This window comes from Syngnathus typhle, linkage group LG2 (genome assembly GCF_033458585.1).
Source record: "Syngnathus typhle isolate RoL2023-S1 ecotype Sweden linkage group LG2, RoL_Styp_1.0, whole genome shotgun sequence".
In the NCBI taxonomy this organism is placed as follows: Eukaryota; Metazoa; Chordata; class Actinopteri; order Syngnathiformes; family Syngnathidae; genus Syngnathus; species Syngnathus typhle.
In genome coordinates, this window is record NC_083739.1 from 9247432 (window position 1) to 9270932 (window position 23501).

A 23501-nucleotide genomic window follows, 5' to 3' on the forward strand; every position below is an offset into this window, starting at 1 on the left:
GCACACATTTTTAGCAATTAGCGTATGTTTTTAGAAACAAATCTCTGACTTGACTTTACAGGGTTTTTAAACAATCGCTGATACTTAACACACATAGAGCATACAACATGGTACAACACTGCAAATCTAAAATCAGCCTGGCCTGCATAACCCATTTAGAATGATTCATTTGTATATTGTGTCAGACTGTTCCTACACCACAAACATCACTAAATTATTATGTCCAAAATGTTTTAGGAGTTTGCCACTTCAAAATGGATAACACTTCTTGCAACCCTCCAGGTCAAGTTCCATTCAATCGAAGCAACAAATGAACCATTTGCTATTGTTACATTTTAAGATTTGACCACACAGATACATATTGTACACGTATTCGTATTTGATGAGGATACGGAAGGACAGTGTAATAATCAGTACATTGATTGTAACCACTTTAATCAGAGCCTTCGGCAAACAAGGTCAATCTGCAATTAACCCCCAGTGGGTCTTACGGTTGCCGCTTCATTAAATAGAAACTACAGCGAGGTCCTCGTTATCCACAATTCCTGGTAATAAACTCATTAAAGCAATGTGTGTGGCATGTCAAGACAAGATGATTGCCATCATCATCTCAGTGCAGATGAGAACGGGTATAAAACACGCAATTAGTGTGATGACAAAGATGAGCCTCGCTACAGTTCTGCTCGGAATAGAGTTATCAAAAATAAGCCTGCTGGAATCGCATGGCACAAACAGCTGAACCTAAAATAGCGGCTCACATTGAATGAAGACATGCACAGCTGAACGACGTGAAGTGTCTTTTTACAAACTACGTCATGCAGCACTGTTTTAGCTACACTTGAAAGAAACAAATGGGAAAATTAAAAAAAGGGAAACGCAGTTTCCCCTGTTATGAACGGGTACACGAAACATAGACCCCAAAATATCTGAGCCAATTTAAAATAGGGCCCACAAACAATTTCATCAACTTCATCAACACTCCAATTCGGCTCATTTGATTGAAATTTCTAGAATTTTTATTTCCTGAATCACCCTATCGTTCTCCCACCCTATGGGCCTCCTAAGTATAATAGCAAATTGATGTATTTAAATGGTCATACTGTAAATTTACAGTATGTTAACATACAAACAAAAGTGATGTTAAGATCTGAAACTCTGGATTTTGGTGGACACTGTGCTGCACTTATTGCATTTCTGCTTCCCTAATCGGCCAACACGGGATAATAACACGATCTGTAAAAGTCACCTGTAGTTCATTTAAAATACTCACAAGAAGTTGTAGCGGTGCAAAGAGAAAGACGCTTGCTCGCTTGGGGTGCAGAAAAAGAAAAGTGTGACGCAATGCCTTATTTGTTCTGTAAATATTCAAAATTTAGGTCCCAACTGTTGTATTTACTTCACTGATGTTTAAACAGGAACTGATGGCATTGGAGCTGAGCAGGTGATCATTTTAAGGTTTTACAAGGTGAGAAGCTCCACCTTTGGAGTAGACGTAGGTGTGAGTGCTGACTTCAGTTCAGGGGAGTGGCCGGCCGTGCCAAAAGCACTTTGGATGGCATCTTTGTACGCAACCTGAGATCATCTTTTAACTGCTTTGAGTGTGGAGCTACAAATCTGACAAGTAGGGAGCGCGGAATGGTCGCGGTCTTAAAAAGACTGTGGTTGCATTGTGGCATCGTTGAAGCATCATAGCTTGTTTGAAGAAGTATGGCGAAAAATCCCAGTATCTCTTCCCCAAAGGTGACTCGGGCTCACTGGAACAAACCCAGACACGTAAGTCTTTTTATTTACAAAGTCTGACTACAGAGATAGTGGCAGTTGGAATTTAGCGACAGAATCAAACTGCAAACTCATTTGAATGAAAGCTGATTTGATCTCAGGCTGAAGATGTGTAAGTGTTGAAATCAGGTGTCTATTTTTCAAGGCAAATCGTAATGACACACACTTTAGTGCTCATGCTTCAATCCACAGATAAGATGCATCCGCTGTAACTTTAATCTCTGATTCAAGTCAGCTTCTGTTTACCTTCAGGGTTTGTGGCACACTGTTATTTGCACATGGTGGAGGACTTTAGGTGTACTCACACTGAAAACTAGCACACAATCACTGTGTCCACAAAGCTTTTTATTGGCTGAATTCACCTGCATTCACTCCACATGGAGTTGACAATTTGGACAGACAGTCTTGCTGGTTCCGCCTTGTTTTCAAGTCCGAGCTTTTGTTAGACGTCTGTCTCACAAAGAGTTAACATAGTACAACATCATTGGTGATTCTATTGGATGAGTCGTGCTGGCATCTTGTGCAACTCAAAGGAGATAAATCACCCGATCACTAATTATTTGGTGCATCAATGTTTAACAAATGCTATGCGCTTACTTTGTCACTTGAGGGATGACTACAAGTCTTTTGTGATGACATTTTGCTTGCACCTCTGCTGAAGACATTGGTGGTAGGGTTGCAAAGTGTGGTCTCCCGGAAGCACCGTAATGTGCCTGCTTCAAAATGCAGTTGAATGTGTTAATTTTTGCATTCTGGTAGTTCACCACTAGCTGGCATTTAACCAGTAAATAATTGTACACACTGTCTCTTTAATTGTATTTGTATTGTTTTTAATAGGGATAGATAATTTGAGATTGAAGTGCTATGAAATGCTGTAATTTTATGTCAGTTTTATTTCAACAGTTGAACTATCAGAAATGGACCAAATGGTAGAGCACATGGTGCAGCTCCAGCCCGATGGCTTTGTCAAATGACAGGCAGTGGGAAACCAGATTAGATTAGAGTGGTTCTATTTGTTCAACAGGGGATGGTGTACATGAATGAACATTTCCATAGTTACAGAAAAAAGAAATACACTTCAGTGCAAAAGTCAGAAGGCAGATTTTCATAATTAGTCTCCCTGCCTGAAAGTAGCCAACAGGCTGTCCTTGGTGGAAAGGAAGAGTTCATTTAGACGTACAATAAATCTCAATACCAAATACAAAAGTATACATAATTAACATGTTAATCGTACAACATTTTTCACTTTGTTTCCCAAATGGAGCTCACACTAAAAGAGTTGACACGTTGGAAGAGAGAGAAGTAAATTAAGAAGCAGACAACCTAAAATATTTTCTCTCCTCTCTCCAGACTGCTGAGTTATTTGAAATGATTGAAAAGATGCAGGTAAGGCGACGCGCCCGTCGCTGCATTTCGCTAATTGTCTAAGCAACTCACACGGCATCGGCTGCCGCCTCTCTATCCCGTCTTGAGTTTCGCTTGTTCCCGAGCTATATGACGTTGCTTTATTAACATTGTTTGTCCCTGCACAGTAAGCTTTTTATCTCACCTCAAAATCCCTCAAACTGGTCTCCGAAGGCTTTTCGAGGCGACGTGTGTTTTAATCAGACAATCTGGCTCTCGACAAATGAAGAGTTTGAAAATAGACCTCATTTTTCTCTGCGTGGCATCAATTCGTATGTTGGCAATCAGTTCATCATCAAATAATTAAATGAACTATTTGTCTGGTAATCTTTGATGTCTGGCATATGAGAATGGGCCTTCTTTATAAAGGGTACTTAGACCATTTATTGTAATGAGATTCTAAATAAAGAAACATAATCAGTTTTGCTTTAGTAAAAGTCTGTCCAAGCAATATTTTGTTTTCTACCCTACTTCTCTCCTACTTTGATTAGCTTTCCCAACTCAACTTTATTTCCAGAGAAGGGAATAAAATATCCTTGTCTAATTAAAATTTAGAAGAGCTTCCTCTATCTTAGCAACACTGAAATCTCCAATGGCCAGTATGAAGGCACCAGGATGTTTGAATGCGTGACGTCACAAACTGAAGTTTCAACGTAAACAAACAAATTCAAATTTCCTGTCACGGTCTCTCTCACTTCAGTCTACTTCGTTTCGCCGGCAGCTCTCGTCCCGCTCCATTTGCAATGACGAAGCATATTAGACAAAGGGTTTTTCAGTCACGAAACTTCTACGGCCAAAGAGCTGCCATTTTTCCAAATGGCTTTTCAAAAAAAGGCTGGAACTTGCCTAATAAGGGAGAAAGGAGCGCAAGTTGCAAACAGGCTACTGGTGAATGTGATGTCCAAAAATGCTGAAACCGGTCTGAACCAGTAAAGCTCAATGTGTAACAAATATTAAATGACAACAAAAGAGTGGAAAATTAGCAAGGCTTTTGTAACAGGCTGCCAATACATAAGCACCTCTTTCATCTGCCTTTTTCATTTTCTGTAACAACTGCATCGTAGTCAACTGTTTCTGTAGGCCATTGTTTGCGTCAAGAATTATGATTATCATTACACTTGTTCTAATAATGTAATTCCCAATGTTGCCGTTGGTTATGTGACCTTCCTTATTCGTCTGCAGAATTCCTGCCTTTTTTTTTTTTTTTTTCTTTGCCACTTCCAACAGATGCTCCAGCGTGGAGCTATCACTTATCGCCGCATCTTTATAATCCTCTCCCCGGCCTCACTCTTTGCACTTTGCTCTACGGCGCTCTAACAGACTCTTTTGCGTCCTTAACTGCTCCCTGGCTGTCAGGATGCTTCCATCTGTCTCTCCCTGACTGACTTTTTGTTTTTTTTGCTAAGTTGCCCGCTGTGCATCCTTCGAGTACACCGCCTTGTCATTTTGTTCCCTGTGTCGCTTTTGTGTTTGAATTGAGTTTGATAAATGACTTGTCGCTCGCCTGTTTTTGTTTCTTCATCTCGCAGGGGAACAGGATGGATGAGCAGAGATGCACCTTTCCACCCACGCTCAAGGTACGATTTTTCATGCAGACGGCACTCTATAAATCATAACCAGAGAACGTAGTTCATCCTTTACATTATATTACATTCATAGTGCATTGAAGTCATTTTTCAGTCAGTTGTCTGACTTCATGATCCTCTGGTCTGGTGCAAACATTATTAGAACTACAAGTTTACAAGCTTCTCAGTCCAAAACAAATGAGGGGAAAAAAATACAATGTGTCAATGAATACTGTTAATTTGCTGTTTATTCTTGTTTGTTTTCACTATGAATTTTTGATGACAAACCAGACCGAGGAGGACTACATTCCCTATCCAAGTGTCCACGAGGTACGGTGCAGCACGTCCATCCCTGGTGCTAGTGTAGAATTTGTTAAAGAGCCTTAGAAGTAATTTTGGTAATTTTTGTTTTTGTAAATACATTCCATAGGTTTGAAGTGTTGATGGGCACGTTACTGTATTTTGTGTTGTGTGTGTGTGTTTGTGGATCCCTGCATGACAGACACATGACAAAGTTAACAGCTGACTTGTTAGCAAGACTGCTGTGCAGTCTTTGTCTTCACGAGATATTGGTTTTGCCCCTTTATTGGCTTTTTAACTTTGTTTACATGTTGTGACAGGTTTTGGGAAGGAAGAGCCCCTTTCCTCTCATCCTTCTCCCGCAGTTTGGCGGTTACTGGATTGAGGGAACAAATCACGAGCTGGGTAATAATCCGGACCCATCGGAGCCGCTGCAGACTTTGTCCCCGGACACCCGCACAAAGCTGGAATGTAACGCAACGGCCACATTCTACCGCAAACACTTTCTGCCAAAGGTTTGTCAATAGTACTGCATATGTTTGGAGATTCAATCTGAGGATAAGGAATAGCATCGATGTTGCCGTGCTATTAAATAAGGGGTATTTGAAAACAAACGGTGCAGCAACACATGCCAACAGACAATCTAACAATACTCAGGTATATTTTCATCCTGATTAGAATGACGGTTTTGTTGCGTACTGATGAGCTGAGTGAGGAGTTGCGACGTAAAGAATCGCACTTGAGATCTAGGCAGCTTTTCTGCAAAAATTATTTCACATTACTGTGGATTACTGCACCAATTACTCTAGCTGAGCCAAGCTGTTTCTATTATACTGCTGCTTGGTGGCCAAGTTGCGCACACCACAAAGAGGCATCATGAATTAATCATGATGTACACACTATTGAATTATTTAGTGGCTATATGTTTTCATAACATACAATATTAGCCAATATTTAATATTTTAAGCAATTATTATACTCTATTATATAATATTTACAATATAAGCATAGGTTGTATACAGTATAATATATGTATTATGTGCTAATTTACAACTTATTAAACATTAGAAATTTTTCATGAGAGACTGATTTATGGTATTTCCATTAATTTCAATAGGGAAAGATGGTTTCAGTCCCCACTACTTAAAAACTCCGCAATATACGCATTACAATTGCACTTCCAGCACGAATGAGCAAAATCATCCTCAATAAGCTAATGAATAAGCAACTGTCTGGCATCAAACAGCCTCAATGTACATTTTTCTGTACTTGTAGAAGTGGATTTACATTAAGCCTCACCACCTGCTCTTCAATATGAACAAATTTGATCTGGGTTTGGATGCTGTGCAAAGTGTGTGTGTGTGGGCGTGTGTGTGTGTGCGCGTGCTTATGCGTGGGTGGGTGCTTGGGTTTCAGGAAATGATATTTACTAATGGCCGTAACCTTGCACTGTGCCCTCAGGAACACTTTAATTACTATTCAGTGGACGGCGCCCTGGGACATCTGGTGTTCTCTTTAAAGTACGACGTGATCGGTGACCAGGAGCATCTCCGACTAATGCTTAGGTAACCCATACATGCGGCACTGCAGAGTTCAATTGGTCAGAAAAAGTCCAATCATCTGGCCTAAAATGTTCAGTATTGAGTGCATCAACGCATCCCCCCTAGCAATGTTATCACAAAAGTCATAAAGCATGAGAGAGTGTCAACACAAGTGTCATTTCCACAGTAGGGCAACAGATGGACTATTTAGGCCAGTGAGTGGGTGGGGATGAGCAAGAGGGGAAGGGTGGGGAAGTTTGATAATGGCCTGTCCCGGATCCTCCATTACGTTTGAGAAATGTTATATGACTTGTTATTTATGTGAGGTTTATTTTATGACTTGACCAGGACCAAGCAAAAAACATACCACGACGTCATCCCCATCTCCTGCCTGACTGAGTTTCCTAATGTGGTCCAAATGGCCAAGGTGAGTCTTTGAGTTAAAGGGACAGCGTGTGGAATTAATTTTTTGCCATCGAGTGGTGAAATAACCTAAGTGTAGCAAACACTAGACATATGATTATATATATATATTTTTTAATGTATTTTTCCCCAGCTCGTCTGTGAGGAAGTCAACGTGGACCGCTTCTTCCCAGTGCTTTATCCAAAAGTAAGTGAACTACTTATGAATACTTAAAATTCCCATAAAGATCAAATAAATGATGATATAAAAAGAGGCCGCAAATCTCTCAGTGTGGCCGCTGCAAACTATCAATCCTAACCCTAACCCTATCAATCAAATAGCATTTCTATGACCTGGAAAAACAGATACGACTTCATCAGGCATCTTTATGATGCCTTTACAGACCTACCGCTGTCAAGTCAGACTTGAAAAATAAAAATCACCATCTTCCTTTGCATGACGTTGGCTCAATCACGGCTCGGGATGGGTACTGAATTCTGTACTTTTATCGGTACAGACCGATTGGGGTCGGTACTACTAGATGCCCAAGTGGATTCACTGGATGCTATTTTTACCCTGCCCAAAAACAACAGTAAAACTAAAATTATGAAAAAGAGTTCAATACAATAGCTCGACAATCGAGTCCTATAGTTGTCAGTCTTTGCACAGTTTCAGAAAGAATGTATAATTTACTTTTCACAGGCCTCGCGACTTATTGTGACATTTGATGAGCACGTCATCAGCAACAACTTCAAGTTTGGGGTCATTTATCAAAAGTTTGGCCAGGTAAGAGATCCATCATAAATGTAAGTTGTCGTTGCTGTTCGGCAGTTTTACAATTATATTTCATATATTTTTTTTAGTACGAAAACCCTGTTTTCGATTCAACCACTCCATAATATTTTAATGTTGGTAATGACGGGGGTACATGAAAGAGCTAAATCCTTTTTTTAGGTGGTACTCTGTAGTAAAATATGAACAAACTACTTCCCATGCAAAGTAAGAATAATGAAGCTCGTGTTGTAAATTCAAATTCGATTTCCTCGAGCAACGCTCAGTGCTTCCGTCCTAATGATGGCGTTCAGCACAACTGCTTTCAGTAATCCTTTACGCCCTCTCGTCTAATCTGTCGGGTGCGGAAGATTACTCGTAACTTCTCATGACGAATCATGACATGACATCAAGCTGTGAGATTTTTTTTTTACAACTGCATTCTAGTTTCATACATGTTTACACTAAACATTGCTTTTAAATTTCCTATTTTTTGACGCAGACTTCAGAGGAGGAGTTATTTGGCAATAACCAAGAGAGTCCTGCCTTTGTGGAATTTCTGGAGTTTCTTGGGGAGAAAATTGAGCTTCACCACTTTAAAGGGTAACCATGACTTGAAATCATTTAATGACACCTTCTGTATTACAAAAAAAAACATTTGTCATCTCTACCACTCTGCAATGATGATTCGAGTTTGAAGTCGACTAATATCTTTTGGCATTAAAAACAACACACCTATGTGCATCACATTTTAATTGAGTCGTTATCTAAGTATTGTTTTTCTATACTTAAGTGCAGTGTTCATGTTCAAAATGTGTTTGTTAGATTCCGTGGAGGCTTGGACGTGACTCACGGCCAGACTGGCACAGAATCCATCTACTGCAACTATGGCAATAAAGAGGTCATGTTCCACGTGTCCACAAAGCTGCCTTACACCGAGGGGGACACGCAGCAGGTACTGTCATATAATACTGACTCACCTTTGTGTGGTCGTACTGTTCCCGGTGCAGTCATTTGTTTAATGTTGTCAGCTAGAGAAGCACTCTTCAGAGAAGTCGCACACAGCCATTGACAGCAGCGCTCAATCATTTTTGATTTAAAGCAGTGGCCGCTGCGGTAAATCACAATGAGTTTTTTTTTCCTCTGGCACAGACTGGTTTGAGATGACGCAATATTTTGACTGCCATAGAAACTACCGTATTTTCCGGACTATAAGGTGCACCTAAAAACCTCAGATTTTCTCAAAAGCCGACAGTGCGCCTTATAGTCCGGTGCGCCTTATATATGGACCAAATAGAGAATGATGGATGGATGGAACTTTACCTTTTTAAGTTTACCGATCTATCTGACTGTTTTGTTTTGTACTTATTAAAGTAAGCTTTACATGTTTATTTTGTGTGCTGTGTGATATTAACATTATTGATATATTGTTATTGTTTTCACTATTTCAAGTTATTAAATTGTGATTGCATTAATGGTGCGCCTTATAGTCCGGTGTGCCTTATATATGGACAAAGTTTTAAAATGGGTCATTCATTGAAGGTGCGCCTTATAGTCCGGTGCGCCTTATAGTCCGGAAAATACGGTACTCGCCATTATGCTGCATGTAGTCGTTCGCAATGTGAAATTGTGATACATGGGCGATTCATTTGCGATGTGTCTCTCGTGTTACAGTTACAGCGAAAGCGGCATATAGGCAACGACATCGTGGCAATTGTATTCCAAGAAGAAAACACTCCCTTTGTGCCAGATATGATCGCCTCCAACTTCCTTCATGGCTACGTTGTGGTCCAAGTGGTCAATCCGTGTTCAGACAATGTTCTTTACAAGGTAAATAACCTTCTTTATCTTATACTTAACTATAATTATGGTTGTATATGTACCTATGGATTTAAAAGCGAAGCATAGAGAGTCTGTCACAACAATGCATGAGTATTGTCAATGAAAAGGGTGACCATTGCAAAAATGTGCGTCATTTTTTTACCCTAAAATTTACAGGTGTCCGTGACAGCACGGGATGACGTACCTTTCTTCGGTCCCGCCCTCCCAAACCCTGCTGTCTTCAAAAAAGTAAGAAAGTAACAACTTGTAAATGAGGACTGTCACATTAGCATATACGTTTTGTCAGATCTAGCATTTTCGTCCAGGGCCCTGAATTCCTTGAATTCCTTTTCACAAAACTCATCAATGCTGAATACGCCTGCTATAAAGCTGAAAAGTTTGCAAAGTTAGAGGTGGGTCTTACTTCTTCATTGTTTGATGTTCTTTTGTGCTAAAAATGACAAGCGTGTGCTTTGCGCGTGTGTGCACACGCCTGAGTTAGGAGCGAACGAGGTCAGCCTTGTTGGAAACACTTTACGAGGAGCTGCACGTGAACACCCAGGCCATGATGGGTGTCGGGGGAGATGACGACAAGATGGAGAATGGCGGCGGCGGCGGCGGCGGCGGAGGAGGCTTCTTTGAGTCATTCAAGGTAACTGTCGAGGCGGCAGCAGAGGCTTCCAACAAATAATCCCGCTTCCTTTTCAAATGATGCTGCTTCAGTGAAAAAAAATATACACCAAGGAAAGGAATAGTTTGGCATTCTTGGAAATGTGTTGAAATTGACAAAATGCTTTTCTCAGTATGTGGAACGAACCTGTAGTTGTGCCTTGAGATATGAGCTGAAGCTATGAAAGAAATATAAAAGCTTAGTTGATCATTTTATTTACTGTTATTTGGCTCTCTCTGTACCCATTTGTTCATCAGAATTAGTACGGAGAAAAAAGTGCAATAGAAATTAATCCTCTCGAACCTTCCTCAAAGTTTTAAAAATATTTTGGCTTTTAATAGGAAAAAGTTCGCTACACAATATTGTACTTTATACAATGATACAGTGATGAGATAAGTCAATGGAAAATCATTTTTGCCAGATTTTTTGCTTCAATTCAGTATAGCCAGTAAACAATGTTCTTATAATAATAAATATTCGTTTTCAATAATAATTTATTATTGATGATGATTGTAACAATTATTACATAACAATTGTTACTGATCATATTAAATAATGATTTTTTAAAATGAAAATTACAACATTGACATTGTGCTGTTCCTTCTGTATATACGTAACTTGGGGGAAATATAAAACAGACATAACCATGAAAAAGAAGTCACATTTCTCAGCCCGACATACACATGACATTCGTTAACCTATTTATGGCATTTTCTCTTAGTTCGAATTAATTTGGCATCATCTAAAGCAAATCTATGTGGTTATTTTGAATCCCATCTTTCTTCAGCGAATGACAGCCCGCGTCACTTGTATCTCAAGGCACCACTGTACTTTGACGAAGTGACATTGAAAAAAAAGTTCAGAACTACAACCGAACATGACACTAAATGTTGTTGTTGCCCAGTGTTTGATGCGGGGTGAAACATGAAACTTGCATTTGTCTTCTGTCCGCCTCCTCCGTGGCTGTTAAACTGTTCTTTAATGACTATGACGACTTTAGCAGGAAGACGCTCTGTTCCTCTGCGTGACACCACTCTCGCCTTTCCATCCTTCCTTGCTTTCTACGTGCTTTTCACCTCCAGATGTGTCTGCTTCTCCATGCTACGCCTGCATATCAACACACTTGGCTTTTTTCCCGCAGAATGCCACTTTCCCCTCGCTTCCTTTTCGAGGTCACTAAACATCTTCTGAGCCACCTTTTTGTCAGGGGGAATTAACAACCAGGCAAGGATTAAACAATATCAACAATTTTGAAACTGATTCAGTTACTGGTGCGGTTATTGTTTTCCGAAGTAGAGGTAGAAGTTTACAAATGTCTTGTTAAAATCAGTCTGTTTTCATAAATACTGCTGAGAGCTGGCATTAGAGTTAAAAAGTTATTCAACAATTTCAGGGGTTCAAAACATTATTGAAACTTGAATAAAGCAGAGGCGGCACGGTGGAGCACTGTCCGCCTTAAAGTTCAGCGGTGCAAGGTTTGATTCCAGCTCCGGCCTCCCTTTGTGGCGTCTGCATGTTCTCCCCGTGCTTGCGTGGGTTTCCACCGAGTGCTCCTCTTTCCCCCACATTCCAAAAATATGCATGGTAGGTCGATTGACCACTCCAAATTGTCCGTAGGTGTGATTGTAAGCGTGAACTGTTGTTTGTCCATGTGTGCCCGGGCGACCAGTTCAGGGTGTCCCTCGCCTTCTGCCCAAAGTCCTCTAGGATAGGCTCCAGCATGCCCGAGACTCTCGTGAGGAGAAACGGTTTGGAATATGAATGTATTTGCTCCTTATTTTGAGAGCTGAGAAGCCAGTTTTTCTTTTCATCTTCTCAAAGTCACGATATACATACGACAGTCTCGCGTTTCTTGGTGGCAAATATCTACAAGGTTTGTTTATAGTTGCCTATAGATGTCACTTCAGCATACTTTGTAGTTCCCTGGCTTCCAGAAGGAGCAACAGCAATGCTTTTTTATTAGACATGGTTTTGGCCTGAGCACAACAGTAGTCAATAGGGTCAGTTTTTAGTGCTTTTTCTATGCATTTCTAATGTGCATCAATTATGATAATTTATTATAAATCACCTATATAATAGGGAACGGACCAGCCACTGAATAGTGAAAATCGGTGTATTATATTTGTAATTTTTGTGTCGCACTAAAAACTGTTTACATGCCATTTGTTGAAAAGTAGTGATAATATAAATATAAAAATATTTTTTTTCTCCCCTTAACATAATGATGAATATTCGTGATTACAAAATCGGTCAAAATAACAGTGATTATATTATTTAGGCCTTAATGGTGCGTCAGGCTTTCTAGAGGTGAGGGTGACTCTCATCTCATCTAGCAGCAATGCCGAGGGGTTGTCGCCATTTCAATGCATGTCCCCCTCCTCGTCTCTCTCCCTAGCGGGTGATACGCAGCAGGAGCCAGTCTATGGACGCCATGGGTTTTACTTTCAAGAAGCCGCACACGGTGCCGGCTAGCCTCAGCGGAAGCTTTAACCACTGCACACCCGCAGAGAGCCCCAAATTCCCAGGGATAGTAAGTACAGCCCTGCTCCTCCTGGTGTTTGGAGAGCCGCGCCTCGGGCCCCCTTTTGTCCCGTAGAACTATGAGAGCTTGTCCCTTCCCTTCCTCTCACTTGCCTGCTGCACTAACATCTCACAGAGAAGCACTTGACTGAAGTCATGCGCCTCGCGGGGCTCGGTTCTCACTTCACAAGGCTTGCACGTTTGTCCGACAACACTAGCCCGTGCCACTCAACTTGCAGCAGCGGCAGACTTGCATCAGCATGAGGTGATGTCGCGCACCTCCTCAAAGGTGCACCTGAGCGTTTTGTTATTTTGAACAAGTTCTTTTAGGAATTCATGCATAGCTGAACCAAATATATTTTTGGCCTTTCAGGGTTAGAATTGAGTGATCCTGTTTAACTAAGGATAGAGCCGATTTTAGCAGAGGTGGGCCGCATCGTGAGATGTTTAAGAAAAACATTGTAACTTACTTTATGAAGGTGGCGAAAATGTATTTGGTATTTCAAAACAGGTGCATTGCTGTGTTCCACTTCCAGGTTGCCAAACTAACAATAACACTGCTTTGGTGTGAACCCCAATGTATAACTGCTACTTTGTGTCATCTGCAGCTTTATTTTGTTTTTGTATCTTCTTGTCCTTACAGGCTCACTATCCGGCTCACCTTTTCTTTCTCTAATCCAGTCGCTTGTGTCACACCACACGGAAGAAAAATGATGTCCGCTTTGTATTTTGTTTGAACGACACGACTCGCATGGAATCTCATGTATTTGTATATGATCTCATTTTGACCCTTCTTGTCCACTGTCAAACACCCCCCCCCCCCCCCTTGTCTCTCTTCATCTCTCTCCTCCTGCCTGGTTCAGTCATTGCTTGTCCCAGGCAAAAGTCCCAGTAAATATGGACGTCGAGGCAGTGCCATAGGAATAGGATCAGTAGAAGAGGTTCATGTTTAATTCTCACTATTTTTCAAGCAACGCTTGTTCTCTATGTTTTCTGTCTGCTCGCCACCACTGCACCATGGCCAAGTCCTTGTTCATGCCATCTTTTTAAATAACTTGAAAGAGATCTTATGTAAGTTAAGTCTAAATATGACTTTAAGACACCACTGCTAAATGATCATTTTCTACAGTTTGGATATTTTTATGTACATTACTGCATAAGTGATTTTTTTTTTTTTTTGTTCTGTGCTTGACTTATAAGTTAAGTCCCAAATTTTACATACGAATACAATGGTTTATTTTGATGCTTAAAAGCTGAGGTTGCTGAAGGGCACTTTGGGTAAATGCAGCTTATGTAACCTTTTATTTATTCACATTGCAAATGTGATTGCAGCAATACAATACAAAACACTCACTGGCCACAACATTAGGTACAGCTACAACATTAAATAATATTCAATATGAGCTGTTCCAAAAAGAAAATGTTTTAAGTGTTGATTGATGCTGTCTAATATTTTGGTTGTCTTAATTAGCTGCATGAGAGAGAGTCATTTTATGTAGAAGTAGATATTTATAATAATAATGTAAAATAATGAGTACTGTAAGTTTGTAATTTCTGTTTCTCTCTTCCCTGGCAGTCTTTGATTATTCCGGGGAAAAGCCCCACCAGGAAAAAGTCTGGTCCCTTCAGCTCCAGGCGAAGTAGTGCCATCGGGATTGAAAATATTCAGGAAGTGCAGGAGAAAAGGTGCAATTTGAATACATAATCTTGGCTCAAGCAGAATTACAGAAGTATTCATTTTCCTTGTGTCTGACGGAGCAGCAGAGAGAATTCCCCAAACACCCAAAAGACACCCGACAGCGGCCACGTCTCTCAGGATCAGAAATCGGACAACTCATCTAATCAGAGCTCACCTGAGGCTCTCACCACCACCAAAAACAGGTATGACCTCTGATCTTGGTGGAGTCAGGTATCTTTTGTTTGGGCCATGTAGTGAAAAAGACTTGCTTTGGAAATAGTAATGATAATGAAAATTTATTAATTTGCCAATTAAGTCTTAACATAGTCGTTTATTTTTTTTTATATTCGACTAAAAAACAAAAACGCAAAGAAATCTCACATAAGCAGCATCATTTGGATTTTTTGATTTTGGATTTCCACCATAAAATGGAAAAAACAAATAATGATTTGTGATTGAACGCAACATGCAGTTTCTTTGTGTGGCAGGGCCCCATCCATCCCCGAGGCCAATGACCTTTCGCGCTCCTCGTCAAACGCTAGCAGCTTTGCCAGCGTGGTGGAAGACAACGAGGTGGTGGAGGATTATGACACGGGCATGGTGAGTTTTGTTCTTATGCAGCTAAAGGATGGAAGGTGCTAGTAAAAAAGTCTTAAGAAACCACATTTTAGAAAGGTACGCCATTCAAACTAACATTTGGTTCATATTCTTAATTAGACATCCATGAACAATAACAAATCCGTTTCATCTTACCTCCCTAAAAAACATAAAATTTTAACTGGCATGTGCTTTCTAATAGGGAAAATAGCTCTCTATAATAATATTCTTTATATGGTGTAAACATTAAATAAATAATACAATGTACACAACTTAATTGGTTTTGCATCATTAATTGTAATTTGGCAGCTGCTTTGGTGTGTGCGTCTTAGGGCTGTATAATACAGATGTATGAATAAACATTGACACAATCAAAATTACTTGGTGAGCGGCAGTGACGTTAATTGTTAATTGCAGAGGATAGAGAAAATGTGCCTGCGAGTATTGTAATATTGTTTGTCTACATGTGTTGATGCACCATTTGTGCTCAAATTGCTTGAAAGGGTTCCACAGCTCAAACTAGATGCTATTTACTAGCCCTGTCTATTGTGTTTTGCATTGTTTGTAAGAATTAACCTATTCAGCCTTTCTGAGGGCAAAGCCACGTGGCTGTTTTGAATACACAAAGTGTCTTAATGTTTAGTTTGATAGTAAATTTCAACTTGGACCGGCATTTAAAAGCTTGAAGCCTCTTTTTGAAGAATTGTTCTGTGCATTTCACCTGATGTGCGTGTTTCTTGTGGCCTGCGATCGGTTAGGAGAGTTTGTCATCTGCCGGGACACCACACAAGCGGGACTCTCTCACATACAGCACGTGGATGGACGACAGTGCGAGCAGCGCCAGTACCAACAGCCACGGCACCTCGCCAGGTTTGAACATTAAATGTGTTGGCATTTTATTATTGGCATTTTCAAGGGCAAATTTGACACTAGTTTTTTTTTCATTAATATTACACACAACACTTCATATTGGCAATGTCATAGAAAATGCGTTTTGCAAATGTATTAAAAAATAAAAAATGACATGCATCAATTTTCGTTTTCTCAATAGTTTGTCCCAATTTGATGCACCATCACAAAACGTGCAAAATTTCTAGTGCTGTGATTAATTTCCGGGTACATTGTACTGTATGTGAGCGTAGGAGGAGAAATAATGCTATGTGTTTGCTAATCAATTGTTCAGGTCCTGCTAAAAGTGAGAGGGGGAAAGGAACAGACATCCGCATCAAACTCGAGCGACCTCACGATCAGCAGTCGTCGTCGGTGAGTCTACCCGGTCTTATTCTTTGCTAATATCCAAATTAATCTGACAAAAGATGTGAGTGAGGGGAATCCTCATTGAATTCCACCAACAGAAATCTCAGTTAATTAATCTGTCCCTAAATGATGTTAATTATATCAGATTTTATTGCTTTAGCAACTCAAGTTGTTGAAATGTAAACGATTACCCTCATTTCGTTCCTTCTCCCATGGAAACAATTTAGTTTTTGTAAAATCTTCTTTCCGATTGACATTTCACGCATTCAAAGTACAAAAAGACTAAAATCATCATTCAATCCATTTCGTATGTTTCATCAATGGTAGCTACTGGCTTGTTGAAATGACATGTCACGGATTTGTTTACAAGGAAGAATCTTGAGCTTTTGCCACCCGCAAATGCTGCATGTGCAACGTCATGGTGAAAATGTTCACATTATGCAGTGGTACCTTGAGATATGAATTTAATCTGTTTCGTCACTATATTCGTAATTCAAAGCAACTGTATCTCAAATCCTCTTTCCTTATTGAAATGAATGGAAATGGCATTAGTCTGTTGACTAAAATGCTTGGAGTGTTATTTTTAATTAGGAAAGTCACACTCCATTATACTCTTCCTCATACAAAAAAAGTGTAATAACATAATTAAAAAGAATGGAAACAGTTTGTGCGTCATAATTACATGCTTTTATTCATTTTTTCTGTACTGCTTCATTTGGTGTGCCTGCCTTGGGCACCAGGGGCAGTATAAGACGTCGTTCAGATGCAAACATTTAAGAATAGTATCCCAACTAATGTGACTTTGTAAGCTGCTCCTTGTAGAAGATAAATAATCTATGCTTTTGAGTATTGTCATATTTTCTGTCTACATGTTTTGCTGCACTGTTGATGTTCAAATATCCATTGCCTTAAGGGATATTGCATGCTGACTGTTAATGCTAAATTATAGCCAGTCAATGGCCTTTCCCATTGTGTGGCAGCATTAAGCTAGAGCACTTAAATCTGTATGGTTGTTTGATATATGCAACATGTAATTCTCTTTGTTTTTTGTTTAGTTGAGTTGAGTTCACTGCCGTCGTACAGCGCTCGTATCTCAGGTTTGTGCTCGCAAGCCACAGCGAAAACAAATCGAAAAAAGTCACTTGTATCTCAAGGCACCGCTGTCTGTCGAGTCTTGATCTCATTGTGCTTTAATTGCTTTTTGTGCAGAACTGTTAGCCCGTCCCACCTGCTCGCATTGCGGATTTCCATCTTCAGGTTGGATCATCATTCCATTAGACTGTTATTTATTTTTCCGTGGAACTTTTGGCTTACAATTGTGTTTTTTTCCTGTTCCAAAGCATTCCCATCAATCACAGCCCCTCCGGGAGATGAGCCAGTGCAGGCGTTGGCTATGACCGATGTGCCGAACACGGGAGAAAAGCAACGAGCGTCGGGCACGGTTCCTCACTCGACAGCTGCTCGGTGAAGGTTGCAGCATGCCGCATTCACATATGGCAGGAGATGCGCCAGGAGGGCCAAACTTTGGCACAGTGTGATTTTGTGGCACTCATTTGTGCACTCATGGTTCCCGCAACCTGTTCTGTCTTGATGCATAACACGTTAGACTTTGTGTTCTTGAATGTTTCAACTCCACAGGGTAAGAAGGAGGCTGTGAAAATCTGTGTCAAAATGACCTTGCGGGTTTTAATCTGGTTTAATTCAAATTCATTTTCTTTCATTTTTAAAAGGGACAGTGTACGGCAATTAACACTGTAATAAATGTGAAGTCACTCGTTAGCTGAAAGGCTAGTTTTTGTCTGCAGTCTCTTTGCCTTATGTTACTGGACATCCTAAAATAAATAAGAGTATATTATCAATAAAAGCAGTTATTGACATCTGCAAACAAATACCCAAATTGGTTTTCCAGCATTATAGCTATACAGTGGTGCCTTGAGACAAGTTAACCTACTTATTTCAAGATGCAGTTGTCATTGGGTAATTTTTCTTTTCCTTTGGCAAATACTTGAGGCCCATATTAAAGCGGTTTATTATAATATCACACCGAGGTTAGCTTTGACTCTTCATTTTTCTGTATTGTACTGACCCCTGGCGGCCAAGGTGGGCACTTCAGCGAGAGCAGTAAAGCGTATTGAATTGAAGCATTTAGTTATGATGCGCTGAACTGTTTACCTATTTATACTCCCTGTAATTACGCTACTGCTCTTTTGTTTTATGATATTATAGAGTGCTATTTTTCTGATAAGAAAACATTTTAGGGGGTTTGGGAGGCCATTCCTTTCAACGGGGAGAGATAATTATGGAGTGGTCACGGAAGTAATTAAACTTGTATTTTAAGGCACCACTGTATTTCTTTTAATGGAATCAAACCTCCCTCCCGCAGACAATGATGAAAGGCAGTACAGGATTCCAACGAGTCGGTGCAGTACAGCCAATATATGCTGTTTGGAATTTGGAAGCATGCAACATTGACTTGTTTTAATGCTTTGTGTTTCTTGACCACTTTTTATTTATTTTTCCAGTTTGGTTTTCTTTGGATGTTTGATTAAGTTGATTCTGGAGTGACGTCTATCTAGATGGGGATGTTCTTTTTCCTTTGCATGAATTTGAATGTTTTGAACTGTGTGTGAAACAGGGGTCAACTCCTTACTCAGTACAAGAAATTTAAAACAAGGAGTTTTTATTGGCTTTGAAGTTGGAAAAAATGCTCCAAATTCAACTGCTGATTGTGCAAATAAAATATAAAATGGGGGGTGCAAAATTTAAAAAGGCTTGACCAAATCAACAGTGCATTATTGTTCAGCACTGTACATTTAAAATTGTATTTTTGAGAGCTTTTGGATATTGATTCTAAATAATTTTCTGGCTATTGTGTAAAAGGGAGCATCTGTATATTATCTGGATTATTTCAGTTGCCTTACCACAAACAAATATAGTTCATGAAGCAAATGTTTGTTGTTGTTTTTATTGTAAATAAATCCCATGCTACGTTGGTTTGCGTTGGTCAGCGTATTCTTATTGACACGTTTAATATAAGCTGTCAAAAATGCCTCCATATTGGAAAGAAAAGTGCACATGGAGGATGGCATCCAGTTTAAATGAGAGAATGAAAAAAAGCAGACATTTCATGAAATAATTTTCATCAAACTCACCGCGGCCTGTTACCCACAATACAACTTCCGTTTGCAAGTCATCTTAGTTCTGTTTTTTTTAATTCTGGCAACCAAAAAAGGCCATCATACCTATAGATAATAGCTTCCTACATACAACCCTAACTTTCAAACGTAATAGTAAATCCTACATCTATTTGGATTGAAAATGTTATTGCTATGTTAAAACATAATGGGTGGACGTCCCAGGTGTTAAACCCTTAATCTTGTTTGAAATGTAGAAATATTTGAGTAAATAGATTTGGGTGAAAACATGCACAAAATTAGTTCTTGCATTAAATGTTTAGTTTAGTGGCAACTTTGAATGGATTTTTTTTAAGCAAGTTAGCCATTTAAACCTGAGTGGGGGGTTGGGATTCACTGTACCATATGTGGTTCATTTTGTAGTTGAGCAGTGGATCTTTTCTATATGCATTTGAAGATTAAAATAGATGTTGATACGCCTGTGCTCATTGGTTAAAAAAACAAAAAAAACAAATGTGTGCATAATGTCCATCTTAAAATTGGCATTTTTGTCATACGTCTGGTTAGGAAGTGCACAAGTATAGAGTACAGTAAATAAGCCAAATAAAAAAAACATCCAGTGACATGGGAAGAAAATTGGGGGGGGCGCTTTACAACAAAAGAAAAAACAAAAGAAAACAAAAAAAACAAAAAAGAGCCGGGACTGTGGGTGCTGAACCGCGAGCATTCAGGCGTCGAGTCTCCTGTGCCTGTGAATGCGTGCCATTCAATGTGTCACCACCAGACGGCAGTAATGTACCATGTACGCGTTATCACGTCAAGCAAAACGCCGAATAAGTCCATCCCGGGGGAAGTTGTCAACATGGCGGCGGTGGACGTCGTTGTGTGTAACTTGGTGACTCTGTGGAGGATACCAGCCGTCAGACACAAATTCCCGTGGATGTTTTTGCTAATTGCAGTCGTGGGATCCATTCTCAAAGAGCTCCAGCTCGTGCCGGAGACGTATTTCAGCAGCAGAAGAAATTTCCTGAACGTGTGAGTAGAGCTAAAGATGGCTAATTTGTTGTTTAGCCAGCTGAGGTCAGGGCAGTCCCTGCTAGAAATCATCCAACTTTTAACTGGATGAGTATTGACTTGTATCGCGTGTATTGTTTCTATAATTTGTGTATATTTAGATATATCTATTTTATATACATACACTACTTTTCAAAACTTGGGGGTCACTTAGTACCTTCGTTGGTGTGCTCCAATGAAACGTTAAATTTACCTGCGAGAGGTCATCAGGCATGAACGGAAAGGAAATTGTGTGGAAGTAAATCACCTTTCTGCTTTATGCAGCTTGATTTGGGGCTGTTTTTCTTTAGCTGAAACCAGCTAAGCTGGAGGGAAGAACAATAATCATCTTTACTAGTCACGTACACACATGTACATAAAATGTACAGAAATTTGACCTCTGCATTTGACTCCTCTCATTAGTGGACACAGCAAAACACTTATTGATACGTCAGCCCTGGAGAAGTAGTATTTGGGATTTACACTTGCAAATATATTTTAAAATTGTGGCTGGTGTGTGCTGATTCCCATCAAAATGAATGTAATTCTTCTGATCACAGCTACGTCTGCAGTTTTACGAGGTTGTCCAAAGTTACAGCCACATTATTTCAGTTGTTTTGTTTTATCCTTCCCTCTTGAAAACATTTTCACATTTGATTTCTGGCCTCGAAGCTTGCTGTTTGTGACTTTTGAGATTAGGAGTTATATTTGCGTAAGAAAATGCGTGCAAAGCTTTTACCTCCCATATAGGAAGGCTGAATGAATACAAGCATCCTCTTGTATATCTTACAGCTATTTTGTCAAAGTATCGTGGGGATGGACGCTGCTGCTGCTCACTCCCTTCATCCTCCTCTCCAACACGGCCTTTAGCCGGAACGCTGTCTACCTGGGCAGACGGCTCTTCTCTCTGGTGGTGGCCACGGCCGTGTGGTACGTGTGCACCGAGACCTTTTTCTACATCGAGGACGTGACTGGCTCTTGTTATCAAACCGACTCCATGGACGTGAAGAACACCCAGTTTTCGTCCAAAGCCGACTGTCGGCGCGCCGGGCTCCACTGGCACGGCTTTGACATCTCGGGGCACTCCTTCATCTTGACGTACTCCGCCCTCTTAATCGTGGAGGAAACGGCGCCCATGGCCTCTCTGAAGACAGCGAGTATGTCTGCGCTACCGAGGGGTGTCCTTAACCTTCTGTACGTGGCGCTTAACCTCATAGTCATCATCTGGATGTGGATGTTCCTCTGCACCTCGGTTTACTTCCACGACGTGTCTCACAAGGTGCTGGGCACTGCGAGCGGGCTGCTGGCGTGGTTCTTGACATATCGCTTTTGGTACCTTAAAGCGCTGTCACCGGGTCTCCCGCCACAGTCCCGGCTCAAAGGACAGAAGCAACACACCTAGCTGTGCCCGCGCGCTTGTATCGATACACTACACTCTTATTTAAGTTATTCAGAGGTCGTTGCGTACAGAACAACGTTGGTGTGACGTAAGAGCAAAGCACTGTAGTTTTTATTAAAGACATACGTGTGGTAATCTTGTTGAAGCAGTATGACTTAGCTTTTGATTGTAATTGTGTATGACACTACAATAATCCCCATTACTGAAAATTGTAATGTAATTGACCCTCCGAATATTTTTAAAATAAAAATACTGCCTATTTTGATAGTTTAAACTGTAAATAGACCACTAACTCTGATCCCAAAATACTAATATAGTGGTCTTACAATGTTGTCATGCAAATAAATGGCTTACTGATTTGATTTTTGCAAATGTAACCTGACTGTCAAACTCAGCTCCTGATGTGTCACATAAACATAGTTCCTTGGCAACAAGCTGCCTGCCACACGATGGGGCCAAAGCCCTGTTTGAGTACAGAAAAGTTTTGTTAGACCTAATCTATGGAAAACTAAACGCTAAAGATTGCTTAGTAATCAATTAAACAGTGAATCATATATTTGGAGGAGGGGATTCCATCCCTATACTGTGTTTCAATGTGACAATGCAGGAGATGCACAAATTGATTTAGATTATTTTCTGGTTTGAGCTAACATGACCAGAAATGAACAAAAAATGTGGCTGAGTGTTTCTGAAAGGGAAATCTGTTGACGGCAGATGTTAACACAAAAGATGCTTTTGTGAAACACTTGTGAAATTGGGGAATATTTACTCTTGAGAGGCTGAAATCATGAGTATCTAGACAAATTTAAGTTGAATAAAGTCTCCAGACTCTACACAATTAATCGATTGTCACAATGGTTGTTTATTAATTTGATAGTTTTTTATATATTAATGCATGTCTATTGTGATACAAAACCACTTCTAAGTCATTTTACAACATTGCCCTTACAAATGATTTGATTAAAAATGCAAATGATGTGCTGAGCTTGGCTGCTGATGTGTCACTTTAACATTTGCACCAACATGCCAAAAGATGATGCTAAAGGCCAGGAACGTTCTGTTCGACCTGCGGCAAATTGGTACAAAGGGTTTGTTGCCTTTTTCTTTCATTTTTGACTGACTGACTGGCCTCGGGTATTATCGCAGATGAACATCAAATATTAATATTGGGAGTTTTCTGTATCAGTTTGAGAAATAATTTGTGTTGTGCTGCTTTGCATGGTGAAATTTATGTCAAGCTGGGTGAAAAGACGACGCTTGCGCTTGTCCACGGTCTGTGTTTTCGGCTTTGGGACCATCTTGTTTTTTTTTCATAGAAAGATATACATATGCAATTACTAGTACAAGTCAAGTAGTACTTTCATTTGTATTCCATACTTTGAGCTTCATCAAACTGTCAAGAAAATATTTTCTTGTTACACACCTGCAGGTGCCAAAAACTTGTATTAAAGGTTTAAATGAATTGATATTGTTCAATCTTTTGCAATTTTATTCCATTTTACTGATGGTGGTTGTGTTGCATGCCTTTACCATTTTTAATAAGATCACATTTAAAGATGATGCTAAACAGATACGTATTAAATTACACCCAAAACCTTGACGCTAGAAA

The 23501-nt window shown here is 40.0% G+C and overlaps 2 protein-coding genes across 10 annotated transcripts in view; both read left to right on the forward strand.

The window, feature by feature from the left end:
- rap1gapa (RAP1 GTPase activating protein a) overlaps positions 1 to 19299 on the forward strand; it is a 37298-nt gene extending 17999 nt beyond the window's left edge. For 5 of the 9 annotated variants that reach the window (XM_061272809.1, XM_061272810.1, XM_061272815.1 and 2 more), the window contains 23 exons: positions 4713 to 4760; positions 5040 to 5078; positions 5369 to 5563; positions 6510 to 6613; positions 6938 to 7016; positions 7146 to 7199; positions 7695 to 7778; positions 8266 to 8366; positions 8589 to 8718; positions 9438 to 9593; positions 9762 to 9833; positions 9911 to 9997; positions 10087 to 10236; positions 12650 to 12784; positions 13638 to 13715; positions 14351 to 14460; positions 14536 to 14655; positions 14941 to 15052; positions 15808 to 15919; positions 16233 to 16312; positions 17362 to 17403; positions 17516 to 17563; positions 17647 to 19299. In XM_061272809.1, the coding sequence (XP_061128793.1) occupies positions 4713 to 4760; positions 5040 to 5078; positions 5369 to 5563; positions 6510 to 6613; positions 6938 to 7016; positions 7146 to 7199; positions 7695 to 7778; positions 8266 to 8366; positions 8589 to 8718; positions 9438 to 9593; positions 9762 to 9833; positions 9911 to 9997; positions 10087 to 10236; positions 12650 to 12784; positions 13638 to 13715; positions 14351 to 14460; positions 14536 to 14655; positions 14941 to 15052; positions 15808 to 15919; positions 16233 to 16312; positions 17362 to 17370 (2055 nt within the window). In that variant the 3' untranslated portion in view covers positions 17371 to 17403; positions 17516 to 17563; positions 17647 to 19299. Of the gene's footprint in view, positions 1 to 1394; positions 1774 to 3129; positions 3166 to 4712; positions 4761 to 5039; positions 5079 to 5368; positions 5564 to 6509; positions 6614 to 6937; positions 7017 to 7145; positions 7200 to 7694; positions 7779 to 8265; positions 8367 to 8588; positions 8719 to 9437; positions 9594 to 9761; positions 9834 to 9910; positions 9998 to 10086; positions 10237 to 12649; positions 12785 to 13637; positions 13716 to 14350; positions 14461 to 14535; positions 14656 to 14940; positions 15053 to 15807; positions 15920 to 16232; positions 16313 to 17361; positions 17404 to 17515; positions 17564 to 17646 lie in introns of those variants that run through there. The other 4 variants (XM_061272808.1, XM_061272814.1, XM_061272811.1 and 1 more) reach the window with 4 other exon arrangements.
- A 974-nt stretch (positions 19300 to 20273) lies between these two features.
- fitm2 (fat storage inducing transmembrane protein 2) lies at positions 20274 to 23358 on the forward strand. Its single transcript, XM_061272835.1, has 2 exons — positions 20274 to 20475; positions 21286 to 23358. Exons 1-2 carry the CDS (start codon positions 20303 to 20305, stop codon positions 21893 to 21895), a joined length of 783 nt encoding a protein of 260 aa, XP_061128819.1. The 5' UTR covers positions 20274 to 20302; the 3' UTR covers positions 21896 to 23358.
- The last annotated feature ends 143 nt before the right edge of the window (positions 23359 to 23501 follow it).